A 16306-nucleotide genomic window follows, 5' to 3' on the forward strand; every position below is an offset into this window, starting at 1 on the left:
TGAAATATCAGAACATCATGTTCAGAGACTGAGCAGATGTATACAAGTAATGGTAAATTACAAAACATTCTTTTCCATATAATCTCTAAAAATCAAACATTCCAAAGATGGCATAAACTTTGAAACCAGTTTGATTGGGACAATCATCAGTGTTAGTCAATCAGACACTTAATTGTGTTTACACAGCTTTCCTACAGTCAGCCCGACAAGAGTACTTTTCTATCACAAAGGTTCAAAGACATAACTTCCAATGACAAGCATTTTAACAGTTCTATGGATCCACCAGAGCCAAACAAACAGATACGATATCAAATTTATGCTTTAATACAAAACAGGCAAGCTGTTTGAGTGTTTTAAGTTATCAACCCACTATTCTCCAAGTTCAATCAAATCACCTGAATCTTGTAATGTTCATGAGCAGCTCAACCCATATGATGAACAACAATCAGAGGTCACTGTTAACGGACATTTTCATGTACATAATATGGTTATCACCGTATAACAAAGATGTTGTCTCATCCAGCCAAAGCAGCGGTACTAGTCCTTCTCAAATTATTGCAGTCCAAGCTTTTGTTAAAAAAACAGAATCTCATCACAATGATCAGAATTAGTTTTAACTAACATTTCTTCAAATTTGTGTCATTTTGATGCAAAAAACTCTTGTGTTCAAACCCTCAGTAAAAGCTGAAAGTTGCTGATGTGATGAGGATTAATTCTGATGGAGGGCTGACGCAGATGAGAGCCAAACACGTCTCTCACAGCAGCGTTCATTTCAGCAGGCTGGGTTATCTCTCTGCAGTACCATCAAACATGGACGGAGAAACAGCTCAACCTTCCCGGATCTTCGCAGCAAGGGCAGAGTTTTCCTGACGAATGGCCTTGTAGTCTTCAAGAATCTTCTCTAGATTGCTAACTGTCCTTTTTCCATTCTCAGTCTCGATCTACAAAATCAAGAAGCGCATTAAACTGATGACACATTTGAAAAGTGACAATGAAATGATGTTTGCTTAGTTTTCACAAATGAAAATGCATCTAAATATTGGATGGTTTCACACCTGCTCCTCAAGATCTCGGATTTCTCTCAAGATGGTTCCTGTGTCCTCAATGGTCTGAATTAGCTGAGTGCAGTTCTGAGAGCACAAAAAAAAAAAAATCATAGAGTGATTAAAATGATAATTCTTTTGCAGGACAAGTAGCCAGAATCCTGTAAAAAAAAACAAAAAAAAAACAGATATGACATTAACTTCAGTTAAGTTGTGTAGTTCTGAGATTGAGACACTGATGGCCTGAGCTTGAGGAGCACACATCACCGCATTATGTGCCATTGTTATCTAAAATGTTTTTTGAAGGTACACAAGCTGCTTGTCTTTTGCAGGCCTTGTCACATGAGACAAGAATGTGGTTCAAACACAGTACCTGCATTTCAGTACTAAAGTTCATGGACAAATATCAAGACCAGTGACAACACACAATATATTTGATCACATTTTATCTTTGAAATGCAGACACGTACCTCATGTAAGGCAGCCAAGTACTTGTAAGATTTGCGGACAGATTCATCTTTCTTGGCATCCTGCAGTTTGAAAAGATTTCAGTGTTTTAAAAACAAAACAACGAAAAAAAACACTACAATATAAAATGAATAAGAATTTATTTTGAAATAAATACATTATTTTATTCTGATCATAAAGCGACAGTAAAGACATTTCTGAAGCTGATATTACACAATATTATTATTATTATTTTTATTTTTTTAAATACTGTTCTTTTAAACTTTCTATTCAAAGAATCCTGAAAGAAATACCACGGTTTCAAAAAAAAAGTATTAAGCAGCACAACTGTTTTCAATACTGATAATAATAAGACATTTTCTTTAGAAACATCTCAGAAATAAACACCTTTTTAAATATATTCAAATAGAAATAATAGAACAATTTATAAATTATTATATTTTCTACTGTATTTTGATCAAATAAAGGCAGCCATGGTGAGCATAAAAGACTTCTTTCAAAAACATGAAACATTTTTACAGACCCCAAACTTTTGAACGGTAGTGTATAAATGTTACATGTTAGGACTTTTGGACCCCACAACATATAGTACTGACCTTAAACACCAGTTCATCTGTGACAGCAAATGTTCGGTCCAGTTTTCCCGTCAGGCCGTTAATCTCTTTCTGCAAGTCCTTTGTGTCTGACAAAATCTGCAGGGGGTTGAATAAGGTCAGAGTTCAAAAGGCTTCTAAAGGCCTGCCAACTTCAAACACATGTCATGAACTCAGATGAAGTATTTTATTGAGGGCTAGATAAAGGATAAACAAAGACCTTAGTGATTTCCTCCTTCTGTTTCTTTATGTTGCCTACAATCTCCAAGATCCTCATGGTATAGGCTGAGCGAGACACATCTTTAGACAGTGTTTCATACTCGGTTAGCTGTGGAAAAACATTAGGATGGGGAGTATGCAAACATGCTGCATGTTAAACCAACAGACAGAAGATCATAAGACAAAACTAACACTTAAATGCTTTCTTTGACCGTATCCTAACCATGCGTACATTTGTCTGTCCAATCGGAACATAATAAAGCGTAATGTAATGCAGCTTTTTATATACACATTTTAAATACAGTTCAATATACAAAGTTTCCAATGGGGTGAGGTTACACAGCTGATATAGAGATGCTGATATGCAGTTGATATAGAGATGCTGATATGAAGTTGATATAGAAACCAAGTGGTGGTTGATGTGGACAAAACCTCATGTACATGGGACAGATGGCATACGACACTTGTTTTTGTTCTTTGACTGGTTAGGACATGGTGTAGTGCTAAATGTATTTCCTGGATAATTGAAAAGCAAGGAGAGGGGTGATAAAATGAAAACGTACCAGCTGCTTGTACAGACTTTCCTTCTTTTTGGCCTCCTCAGCAGACTGTCTGATTTTGTCATGCAGGTCTTTGATCTCTGACAGCTTCCTGGAGGACTCAGACTAAGCGAAAGTTTAAGCAAAAAATGCAGTCAAAATCTAATATAGGGTTGCATGATTAATCGCGATATGGGTTAGTGCGATTATCAAAAAAAGCTGTGGTTTAATTACATAAATATATGTGCTGTGTGTTTCAGAGTGAAACGTGCCACTGTGTTCTTTTACATCTGAGCAGCGGATGACCCAGTTTTCAGAGTCTCAAAACAGCTCATGTTCACAGTTTGTGTGGAATTTATGCTCCCCATCATAAATATCTTCATGTGTTCTGATCTTGGCTCACTTATAACGTATTTTGAAAATGAAACATGCACCACCCAGCATCACAAACTTGTAAGAGTTTATAAACCGGCTGTTGTTAACAAAATAAAAATAAAAATTTGGGGGTGGGCAGAAGACTCCCTGTTGTCTTCTGCCAAAATAAAATCTTAAAGGGTCAGTTTACCCAAAAATAAAAATTATCTCATAATTTACTCACCCTCAAGCCACCCTAGGTGTAAATTACTTTCTTCTTTTAGCCAAACACAATCGGATTTATGTAAAAAAATATCCTGGCTCTTCCAAGCTTTATAAAGGGAGTGAATAGTAACCGAGATTTTGAAGCCCAAAAAAGCCCATCCTTCCATCATAAAAGTAATCCATATGGTTCCAGGGGGTTAATAAAGGCCTTCTGAAGCAAAGCGCTTTGTAAGAAAAACATCCATATTAATGACTTTATAAACCTTAATCACTGGCTTCCTGTAACAGCCGTATGCGCGTCTAGTTCCAGAGTGAACTCTGACCTGACGCATGACGAATTGATGAATGGCGAAGCGCAGAGAATAGAGTAAAACAAAACACCGGTCACAAATTAGAAGTCTAAAACGAGACTTTTTAAAGAGAAATGTCGGAGGAATTCGATAAAAGAGAAAAGGAGCTTGGGTTTGTTGCCCAGCCCTATTTGATTAAACCACAGGAGAAGTTCAAGCTTATGCTACTCCTACGTCATGGATCGGGTCAGAGGTCACTCTTCCACCAGAAAATGACTTGCGCACAGCCGTTACCGGAAGTCAGTAATTATAGCTATAAAGTTATGAATATGGATATTTTTCTTCGAAAAATGCATTGCTTCCCTTCAGAAGGCCTTTATTATAACCCCCCTGGAACCGTATGATGGATTACTTTTATGATGGATGGATGCGCTTTTTTGGGCTTCAAAATCTCAGTTATGATTCACTCCCATTATAAAGCTGGGATATTTTTAAAAAATATTACTCTGTGTTTGGCTGAACGAAGAAAGAGCCAGAAAATACACCTAGGATGGCTTGAAGGTGAGTAAATTATTGGATAATTTTAATTTTTGGGTGAACTAAGACTTTAAATGTTTAATATTTGAAAATGAAGAAATTAAGAACAGCCATAAATATTAAAATTGTAATGTTAAAGATGTACTGCAAAAACTTGTATTATTAATTCTTAATATTTTTAACTTTATATTTTGACACTTAAATATTACACTAAAACACTTAAATATTACAATAGCAATATTTCATATTTTTAATCTTTCTATTTTCTAAATAATAATAATCATATAAAAATAATTATAATTACTATTGTTATATTTATATATAATTACAACATTTTGGGCCAAACTGTGCAGCCCTACAAACAAAATAAAGATAAAATCACATTGTATATCCTAATTGCAGTTTTCATCAGAAAAATAGCTTTTCCCCCATAATGTGCAGCCCTACTCATAATTTCTCATTATTACACTTATGCAGAATTAATTAATTAGCCTGTTATTAATCAGGGATAATGAACTGAAATGGTTAATATCTACATATTTGGCTGTTTAGACAGGAGTGCATGTGGAGGGCTGTAGAACACATCAGGGTAACACAAGGTACCTCTCTGTTGCTGCACAGCTCTTTTAGTCTGCGCTGCTCGTCAATCAACGGGACTCTGTGTTTCTCCCACTGAGAGGCCAAATGAACCACTCGCTTAGAGCTGGCCTCTACCACAGTCTACCAAACACAACACACAGGACAGACGAAAAGAAACATGTCATTACATGTCATCACAGGCTAGCTACATACGATTTCATTCTGTTTGCACTGTACTGCTATTCTTTTTATTTTTGGTCATGAAGTCAGAGGGGGAGGTACAGGTTTGTAAGTGGTGTAACTTGTCTACCTGTAACTTGAGCAGGTTGTCTTCAGCGTCAGGCAGTAGGTCAATGGTCTGTCTCTTCATTTTGACTGAATTCTCCTTCTCGGCATTACTCACTTCTTTCTGTTGCAGCTCATCTGACACCTGCAGACATTAATGCAAAGGAAAAAGTGACATATCAATTATAAAAAAAAAAGTTTTTTTGAAATCTGAGAATTTAAATATTTCCCCGTTTAAGTATTATTACCGTTACATCACTATTTATGTGATACAATATATGTAATATGATATAATGTCAGCATCACATTTCATATTATCTGATTGGTCATTACCTGCTGGATGGACACAGTGAGCTGCTTAATGTCTCCGCCCACTTCTTCCATTTGGACTGACAATTGCTGCAACTGTTGCTGCAGAGCCGAAAGTTCTGCTTCCTGCTGGACCTTTAGGTCCTCCTCTGATTGGTGAGAGCTGGGAAGTGCACTTGCTGCTGCTGCCATCTGCTGGGCTGCTTTCTCAGGTTCCTAAAAAAGAATTGGTCTTTTACTTTAATTTGCCTTTTTAGTTAAGAGCCTTTTTGGCTTTTTAGTTATCTCCAAGTAAACACAATTGACTGGATAAAAGATCTAAACTTAACTTTTGGTAATAATTTTAATAATGACAAAAATAACTTGAAGTTATTCAAGTAAAGATTGAGGAATACTGATCTTTTGTACTTTTTGTACAAAAGGGTCCAACAACAAGAATGCATATTTAATAAACAATCATTAGACTGCAGCAATTAAATAGTAAACATTATGAATTACTATATAATTGATACATATTATAAGAATTTGTGGTTTATGAATTGTTAAAATAAACCTGTATTATAGCCCATCAGTCAGCATAATACACATTATGAATATATTATGACTATATAACTATGTTTATAATAATCATTATGTGTTTTTAAAGGTTTATTTATTATTTATAAAGCTGTATTATAGTCCATTAGTTCATTAGAATAATAATAAAACCTAAGAAAGGTGAAAAACAGTAATAACCAATCACAGATTCCTACCGAGAAAGCATATTATCAGAACTATTAATAACCTCTATGTTTGTCTCAGCCTAAATTACATAACATTTTACAAATTTTCATATTGTAGTGTGGACAGAGTATTTGAAAACTATATTTTGTATATATACAATATGAACATTTTAAAAAAGTTATGTAATTTTTAGTCATGTGACGCATATTGAACCAATAGATTTATACCGCTATTATGCCTGTTATGTGCTATCACTTTCAGTGTTGCTAAATATATGTGATGCGATCTGGGAAAACCCACCACATGGTAAAATTTGACATATTACAGGTTTTGATACCATATTAACGCTGTTTTCAAGCCCTTTCCAAATCTGTTTTTTATTTCTTTTATCGTTTGTCTGTAACAAAAGTTATGGTCATCTGAAGTCGGCTGATCGCTATGATTTTCAGAAACTGAATTTTGAGTCCGTCCTTCTAACTGGACGACAGGCGCTCTTTTTTTTTATTGCCTTTTTTTCATATTACATATTTTAGTAATGAACATAGATTAGGTATCATTCGAAAACGTATGAACTCAAAATTCATCCTGTGAAAACCGTTTTGATATTGGACGATTTAGAGGCGAGCAAGATCTTTTAAGCAAGCAGCTACTTCAGACTCCGTTGTTCTCTTGTGCTCTGCATGACACAATAACGTTGGATAAAAATAAATAAATAAAAACTTGCGTGCCCTTGTAGTTTACACAGGACTGGCGGGACCTTTCTGGTAGGCCTATGTGGTTTATTTTGATAGGTAAACTGTCTTTGTAGTGTTAAGAGAAGGAGAGCTGTGTGCGATTAAGTTTCTTTGCACCTCCGCTCCGCCGTGCGTGTTCTTAAAGAGAAAGACACAGTCTTTTCAGCTTGCCACAATAAATCACCATTTTTCTGCACTAAACTAGCGAATTTTCCTAAGATATTTTCAGAGATGATAGACAAGATGTTATAGAATAATAATTTAATGAAAACCCAATTTTGACAAAAAATTTTTTTGTCGAATTTAGACATTCGATGTATTTTTAGACCTTACTGAAAACGTGCCAGCGCAACATCCGACGGGTTTTCCCAGATCGCATCACATATGGTACTTTGTACATTCATCATATTGCAGTCCTGCAAAGATGACAGAAACCTTACTCGCAATTGTTGTCCTGCGGCAAAAAACAAGAGCAGCTGCGTTTTAGACCAAACATATAGTAAAATGGTGACTGAGAGCGACCTGTGAATGTGAGATATTTTGCTAAATAAAATGACCCTACCTGAAGAATAGCATGAGAACTTTATTATGTCTCTTCCGTCTGTATCATCTCAGTGAGCTTTTATGAGGTTTAACGCATGTGCAGTAAGGTGAATTTAGCATTTTCCGATGTTTCTGTGTGGATGAGAAACCTTCGGAAAACGCTAGTGTGGACGGAGGGCGTTTTGAAATGAAAACGCTGTTGTCAAATGTATCTGGATTAATGTAGACGTAGCCTGACAGGCTGCTATTTTTAGCGTGTTTTTACTGCAACCTATCTAAAGTCAGTCAGTACACAAAATGGCATCATGCCTCAGCACTCTACTTCTCACTTAACACAAAATATTTTAGATATATTTCTTTTGGCACATATTTCTGGTACATTTCCGTCTCTGGCACGCTGCATCCCCAAAATTTCAACACTTTAAGATAATCTTGTTAGTAACACAGTCATGTCACTATTTTCCATGACATGTACAAAATTTTCCTTGACTGAAAAACAGTATTCGAAATGTCAAGATTTTCCAGTGTGTGGGAACCCTGGCACATCACAGTTTGAGTAAACAATCTCTGACAGTTACCTGTGTAAAGGTGAATTTCTCTGTATGGGTGAAGCGTGTGCCTTTGGTCAGCACATCTCCCCCAGTGGAGACACCACCGAATGACAGCAGCAGCTCAGCAAGGTCAGAAGTCGAGCGTGTGGCTCCGTGTGCATCAGGTCGAGGCTGAGCTGCTGCTCTTAGCTGCTCCTCGATACGCTTCTGCAGTCGAGCTTTTTTCCTGGATCTGTACTCCTGAAGAGACAAGATAACAGGAGTGAGTTAAACAAACCGAGAACAAGGAATCAAAATGATTAAATAAATCTATATCTCCAGTATAACACTTTAAATCACCAAATGAAATCATTAACAATCATATCTCTTTGGTTGAATATTACAGTTTATATATAAAATCATGACCATTTAAATAAACTCTAAATATTAAATATGCTGTGGTTATTTTCAGACCCAAAACTATTCTCAAAGCACTGCCGATAAAAGAGTAAACAGAAATAAGTTACAAACGCTGACAAAGCCTTGTGATTTAGAAATAAAACACGTGCAGGACACTTAGAGATTTTCCTGGGGTCAGACAATAGGCCAGTGTGTATGTTGGAGGGCAGGTGAGGTGAGAATGTGGAACTAAGATGTGAGAGGGCAGCAGTACAGTCATAAGACACATACATGCTAAATGTCACACTTGTGTGAAAGACATCTCTGTGTTCCATCCTCATGTTGATACATGCCTTTAGCACAGAGACTCCATCAAGGAAAGCCGGGGCGGCAGCAAAAATATTTACATGCTAATGTTATTGTTGTTATCAAGACAGGGAACCTAGACATCGTGCTAGAGAGATGTCATGCTGGAGCTGTCTGTATGAGTACACTGAGCTGAATTTAACTGAAATGCTTGACGATTTTACCCGTATTTTGTTCCGAACCTTCTATTTTTTAAAGAATATCTGGTCATTTTTCAATATAAGGAAAGTGAATGAAGAGTGGAGCTCTCAAGATTTAAAATTACAAAAAAACATCATACAAAAGCTTTCTGTGAGGAACTAACAGCCGTGAATGAATCATTCAAACCGATTCAAACCATTATTTTATGATTAAACTTAAACAAATCATTCATTCACAAATCAACATTGTCAAAGAATACTAAAACTAATTAAAAGTTTGGTAATTGAAAAAGTGTAAATTTTAAACCTAAAAAATATTGAAATTTACAAATGTTGTCCTAGCAAGTAACTGAAATAAAAATTAAAGACATTTAAAAATATAAATATGATAAAGACAACAGCTCATAATAAAATGTATATAAAATAATATTTTTTTAAATGAACACGAAAAAATAAACAAATTAAAACTATTCATAAAATACAATAATAGTATATAAATAAAACAAAAAACACTGATGAACACGAATGACATGGATACCTAGATCACATGTCAAAATTATCACTGAACAACAACTTATATAATAATGACAGAATCTAAATTTTTGGCCGAACTCTCCCTTTACACATGAAGGGAAATAGAATAACCTCAGGTGTAAGTCTCGACAGGAGGCCTTGGCTGTTCCATTCACTCTCCCACTCCTGAGCGGCACTAAGTTCAGAGATGTGGTTCTCCAGGAGGGACGCTGGCATTGAGGCATGCCGGGAAGGCTGGGAGGTCACAGGCAGCAAATAATTCCTCCAGTATTCTTGCACCTCTGAGCGAATTCACAAAGAAACATCAAAGACAATATTAGCTGAATGAGTCATAAGAGGTAAAATCATTTTGTCAAATTCCTTAAAGGTGTAGTCACACTTCTGGGGCAAGTGGCAACAAGGGCAATACCACAATGTAGGAGACATATCACAGCAAACCCCAGGGTTAAGTATGAGAAACTGAGCATGCCTTTAGTCTGTTTCCTGGAAGAGAGCTTCACTGAATATGGGAGGCTCAGCGGCTGGGCGTGGAAACTGTGACATGGGCCGGAACTCTGAAATTACATTCACACACATTTGTCAGGTAGTTAGGCAGCATGAAAGCAGTTTCACCTCTGTCACTGTACATAATGTATCATGGCAATATTTCAAATTTAACCATTACTATAAGCATCAGTTTTGTGCCAATTCATTTACACTACATACATTATTATTCTAAAGTGTGGCCTTTTTTAATGAAAGAAATGAATGCTTTTATTCAGCAAGGATGCATTAAATTGACCAAAAGTTACATTTATAATGTTAGAAAAGATTTCTACTTCAAACATTTTATATTCATTAAAGAATTCTGAAAAAAAATATCTCTTTCCTAAAAATGATTAAGCAGCACGACTGTTTTTAACATTGATATAATAAGAAATTATTCTTGAGCAGAAAATCAGCAAATTAGAATGATTTCTGAAGGATCATGTGAAACTGTAAACTTTAGTAACGATGCTGAAAATTCAGCTGACCCCAAACTTTTGTAAATTCTTTAAACCATATCAACATGATATGAATATTTGTAGAGTTACTAGAGTAAAGGCCCATTCATACCAAGAACAATAACTATGATTATATCGAACTATATTATCGTCCACAACAAGGAACGATATAGTTCTGTTTATTATAAGCGTGCGCTGCAGTTATGTTCTCTGACTCTGCCCCTTTAAATCCAGGTGCTCTTTAAAGAAGGATGGATTATGAATGGCTGTCAATGTTTTTATCATTTATCATCTCTGGAAAAATTTGATGTGAAACTTGATTCCAACGATATTGTTTCTCTGTATCGTTATAATTGTGGTGTGGACTCTGCTATTCTTTTACATTTAGAACTACATCTTAATCGCTATAGTTATCGTCCTTAGTGTGAACAGGCCTTTAATGTATTTCAAATCTAGAGTGCTGCATAAGCATGGGATTTCAAGGTGTAGGCATGTTGTGGTACCTGTGTTTTACGATGAATGGGGAGTCTACAGGACGGAGGGAGCCAAGGCACTGACAACTGCGCTCTAATTTGGGCAGCGATTGCTCTTTGCAACAGCGCAGACTTCCCTAAGAGAGGAGATATAAATGTAGACGACAATCAGACTATTCGGAGAAACTAGCCTCATCAATAATTTTCATTTAATCCAGTAATCAGGAACAACATGTGATGTTTTTTTTGCCAGAATGGCAAAAAAAAAAAAAAAAAAAAAAAAACATGTTTGCGATAGTGAGTCTGAACCAGTCAGCATGCATTCCCACTGAGTTTATGATTGAGTTAATAAGCTATTACCTAAAGTTGACTGCATGCTTTCCAAGATAATAAAACATTTTAATGCAATTCGTATGCAATCAAGAGTGTTAAATGAATGAATGTAGGAGAACTGAGGGAGAAAATAAATAATTTCTAGTTTATTGAAGGAAGTTGGGTATAATCAGCACTTTAAGCTGTTAGATTAACACCCTAGCCTAGTTAATCACATTACCCTTTGATCCCAGCATGAAGAACACAGCCCAACCACACCACTTCATTATTATTATTACACAGCCAGAAACTCATCTCTGGTGTTGAAAAATCTACAAAGAAAACTTTGAGTCAAACCAGATTTAATATTAGGTGAATCATTTCAAATCAAAATCACTATTACGTCAGTCATTATTGTGAGGGAATGATAAGGAATGCAGATGGAAAGAGACTCAGGCAAGTCTTGCTCCTTCTGGTTGGCATTTACAAGCACAACATTAACTTGGAATTGAGAGAAATAAAGTCAGAATTATGAGATAAAGGTAGATAAAGGATAAATTGTGGCGAAAACGGGCTACCATAACCATACTGTCAGAGAAATAACTAGTCACAAGATTTCAGTTTTACCATCTGTATTGCAAGCAACAGGTAAATTGTCGTTAAAGTCGCAATGAAACGCAAGTAGTAACTGATCATTTATTCAGCATTGTGATGTACATCTAAGTGAAACTTGGATCAAATGCAACTATCGAAAAACATTTAAGATGGGGACTTGGTTCTATTCGTCGGATGTTGGTTGGATGGAGGCAGATCTGAATGCAAGCTTAAAGGCAGGGTAGGCGATTTGTTCCAGAAACATTTTTTGTTATGCTGGTTGAAAGTCACATTCTGATAGAAATCACTAAGATAAGTGGTCTAAATGTATTTATGTATATATATTGTCTGTGGAAGGTGTAGGACCATAAAATGCTCATTCAGTCGATAAAAGCACAATGTCCTACCTGCCTGTCAACGCATGTATTTCCATACCTTCACGCACCGTGCTCACGCAGACATCACACGTCATCAACATGTTTCATGCTATGCATAGTTAGACAAATGTCCGTCACCGAGCACCACAACCAAAACAGCAGCCACCTTTTACAGTTCCTCCTGAACCAAAACAACGAGATTATGCTGTGTTCACGCCATAACTACTGTAATTTGGAAGAGATGGAAACCTGTGACATTATACTCTGAGCAGCTCATGACTCGAATTTATGCATTATAATGGCAACACTATCAACGCCGAAATTAATCTGCAGCAGTCAGGTGAAAAAGGTCAGTGCTCAAAGTTGTTTATGTTCATTATTGTAATGTTTTGTGCTTTGAGGCATGAAGTAGTTTGAAGCCGCCTCTTGTCTCGTGACGCTTTGCCAACTCTGCTGTGTGCGTTCTAGGGGTGTAAATCGGACAGTTCATCACGATACGATATGATATCGATTCTCTCAGCCAGTGATAAGGTATTTGGCGATACCTCAAAAAATTCTGCGATACGACTATGATATTTAGATATTATGTGCCAAGTTGACAAACTTACGAATCAAACTGCAGCTGGGTTGTTTTGAAAAAATACAGGTAACTTACAAAAATTTAAGTTCATTGAAAGTATGTTTTTTATATAGCCTATTAAAAGTTGTTTTTTTAGCAAAAGCAGATAACTCCAACAATCGTTTTTTTGGCAAAAGCAGATAACTCCACATTTCATGTTTCAGTTAAACAAAACCAAATAATTGCTATGATACATATTAAAACACTCGGTTAATCTTGGTAACGTTAATCTCCTCAGCTGACATAGACGCCTGACAAACTTTGTTGTTGTGATTACACACAATACAGGGAGCTTTACCCTCACCACTAACGTGCTGCTTTAGCAAGGTTCTGTGGACTTATTGGGTTGTGTTCACAAACAACAAGGGGGCTTGTCGGTTTCTGCAGTAAAACATGAACTCGCGATGCCTTGACAGTGGACAATCAGGGCTCCAGACTAACTTTTTTTCACCTCCGTCCTGGAACCGTCCTGAAAAACTATTTGAACCGTCCTAAAGTGAATGTCAACCGTCCCAAAATAAACATGTTGTTTCTGTACTTTGTTATTATCATAGTTGTAAGTCACATAATAAAAACACCATTAAAATGTTTAATATATATTTATATATATATATTTAGCTCCATTCTGTAAACTGGTAAAAAAACAGATTTAATAAAAAATAACAGGAGTTAAATGCTTTTTGTATTCATTCAGAACAAATCCTTTTTTTTTCTTTTTTTTTTACATATATGAAAATTAAGAGAAAAATACATACAGCTCAAAATGTTTTTGCTACTAATGTTGAGTTGGTTGGATTAAACAATAACAAATAAATACTGGTGACATATCTCAAAGTGGTAATGTGTCATAGCTGAACATCTGGAAACGTGTTATTAAGAGAAAGGGCTTTAAAAAGTATAATATGACTTCTCTAGAACACAGAATTTGGGGGAATTTCTGTGTCTCAGTCTTTGTACTGAGGACTTCATGCCCTGAAGCCACTACTCCACCACATGGTCACTGCTTTCACAGAGTCATAGGTTGTGCAGGACCGCATTAGGTTTATTACCCACTGTCACTTTAAGACATCGGATCATGTCCAATGACATGCGGATCCAAATGCACGGATGCACGGATGCACATCCGATACAACCAACATAGTTTACGTGAATACTCTCCAAAACAGACATTTCGACATAATGTTGTGTGTATTTGTCCTTTCAGACATGAAAGAGAGCTCAATTCAGTAGCCTACTCGCGCGCTGTATAACGTTAGGTGTCTATGTGCATGGCTGCACGCTTCGGGTCGGGTGTGTCCGCACAGAAAACCGTACCGAATAGAGCTCTTTTTTTGCGTCGTCACTCTTATTCAGATCTATGTTTGCTCTACTCATTCTCCCAGACGTTTAAATTTTTTTCACGTTTTATGAGACATGCAGCGCGAAAGATGTACTGCAAAACAAGTCTCCGGGTGAGTAGCCGGCCAGTGAGAGTAACTATAGTAACAGCATGAGAAGACGCGCTCCGTTGTAGTCAGCGCTTGGTCAGTTAATTTTGGCATTTTCTAAGTAAGTTACCCTAATAGGCTAGTAATAAATGAACACACACACATACAAAAATGTCTTTCATCCTGTAGGCGGAGAATATTTCTGTTCGTCCTAAACACATTTTCTATCGTCCCCAGGACGATAGGACGCCGTTAGTCTCGAGCCCTGGGACAATACCGGCTTTTTGTGACAAAACTTGTTTAGGGTTCAGTCAATCTTGTCAGGCGTCTATTTCAGCTGAGAAAATTAACGTCTTATAAAGACAAACCGGCAGAAAGTATGGTGAGTAAACTAAAATGAGTGCTTTGGTGGAAATGCGTAGATGGACATTACGGGAGGATGTGGAGTTAGACGTTTGATCGATGCATCGATCCATATCGATGTATTGTTACACCCCTAGTGCGTTCATGTGTTTTAAAGGCGCTGTGGCATTGGAGACGCTCTGAAGGGAGGGTGGGATCTCATGTATTCAGTAGCCGCTCAAAAAAATTGCCTACCCTACCTTTAAGGCTGAATTTAAGAAAAGGGCCAGGTTTAAGTGGACTAAATAATTGGAGAAGTCCAGCATATGTCACCAGATAAAAGTTTGTTTCACCGGAAGATAAAGTTCAAAATAAAGAGGGTGAATATTCATGTCATGCAGAGTTAAATATCAATAACAAGCATATACCAAATACATAAATGGAAAAAATCAGTAGTCAAAAGTACCTGAAGGCTGGTCAGAGGCCTCTGCACTCTCTCTGGGCAGCTTTTCAACCAGAAACATGAACAGAGAGCGAATCTCTGGTTCATTGCTGTAGAGAAATGTCTGGTAGCCAATTTCCCCTTTAAAGCCCACATCCTAAACATATATAACAACATGTATAATAACTGTGAAAAAAGGTTAATTCATTACTGATGATATTACAGTAATAAAAAAATATTTTCTTGTGTAACATTTAAAGGTTTTCTAAATTACATTACAACAGATTAATTCAATAGTGGAAGATCAACTGCAGATAAACGTCTGCGGTATCTAATGTCTGCAGTAAAAGCACCCATTTATTCTTAATAAAAAAAACTTTATTCATTATTTATATACAAGGTATAATTGTCCACATTCCAACACATTTATTCAAACTTAAAAAAAAACAAAAGTGCTTATTCATCACCAGTAATGCATTTTCACTGGTCATCATCAGCTGACTCTGTCAGTTGAGAGGGGTCAAGTTAAGTTTACTGCTAGCAGACAGAAACACGTCCAGGCACCGTGTCTCTCACCTGACAGGCCTGTGCCAGGCTCATGCCCAGTCTGAAGCGGGCAGACATGCCAGGGGGGAGCGAGTGGGACAATCCATTGCCCAGCGCAGGGTCGATCACACGAAGGCATCTCACCACCGCCTCCACGATCAGCTCACTGGTGAACTGCTTCACACTCTGTACATCCTCATCAATGTCGCTGGAAGATGATAAGGTGAAAACAACAACCACACAGACATGGACATAAGATAAGTTTGGCTTGAACCAAGATGCAAATCACTCCAAAGAGGGAGGAAATGACTTGTCACAACTGAAGAGACCTGTAAGATTTCGGATACTTACGTGCCTGCTTGTCTCAGAGAGTGAATTAAAATCCTATCGACTTCTTCCATCACGGAACGAGATCAGATATAGCTTTTCGACTGTCTTCCGTAACAATATTAAAGGCAAATGAATATCAGAAGGCTTCAGCTAACCCTCAGAATCGCCTTTACTACAGCCTGTGCAGGGCTGCTAACCAGGACGACAGTTCGGTTGCCATGGTTACATTTCAAAACGCAGCTTCAAATGAACTGTAAAGAGCTATTTACCACATCCTCCAACAAAACCGGTGTATCAAAATAACAGCTTTTTTCACCCAGTTCAAAATCAGCTTTTTCTGGAGAGGAAGTCATTACCTAGGAGTGTCCGACGCAGTGTATCATGGGACATGAAGTTTTAGAAATTTGACACATCCATACTGAACTACTCATATAAAACTCAAGTTCCCGAC

At 36.9% G+C, this 16306-nt stretch overlaps 2 protein-coding genes across 2 annotated transcripts in view; one reads left to right on the forward strand and one right to left on the reverse strand.

The window, feature by feature from the left end:
* ccdc22 (CCC complex scaffolding subunit CCDC22) lies at positions 1-16282 on the reverse strand. The gene is made up of 16 exons (XM_079638220.1): positions 15877-16282; positions 15556-15733; positions 15004-15136; positions 10897-11003; positions 9880-9964; positions 9522-9691; positions 8020-8232; positions 5466-5657; positions 5158-5277; positions 4872-4988; positions 2887-2988; positions 2325-2432; positions 2108-2203; positions 1514-1573; positions 1056-1130; positions 1-941 (listed from the first exon to the last, which is right to left on the reverse strand). Exons 1-16 carry the CDS (start codon positions 15924-15926, stop codon positions 828-830), a joined length of 1920 nt encoding a protein of 639 aa, XP_079494346.1. The 5' UTR covers positions 15927-16282; the 3' UTR covers positions 1-827.
* The window catches only part of slc38a5b (solute carrier family 38 member 5b), a 25637-nt gene continuing 24928 nt past the window's right edge, over positions 15598-16306 (forward strand). The window contains exon 1 of the transcript XR_013800547.1: positions 15598-15748. The gene's annotated coding sequence lies outside the window, so the exon portion shown is untranslated. The remainder of the gene's footprint in view (positions 15749-16306) is intronic.

This window comes from Phoxinus phoxinus (genome assembly GCF_949152265.1).
Source record: "Phoxinus phoxinus genome assembly, chromosome: 15".
Classification (NCBI taxonomy): domain Eukaryota; kingdom Metazoa; phylum Chordata; class Actinopteri; order Cypriniformes; family Leuciscidae; genus Phoxinus; species Phoxinus phoxinus.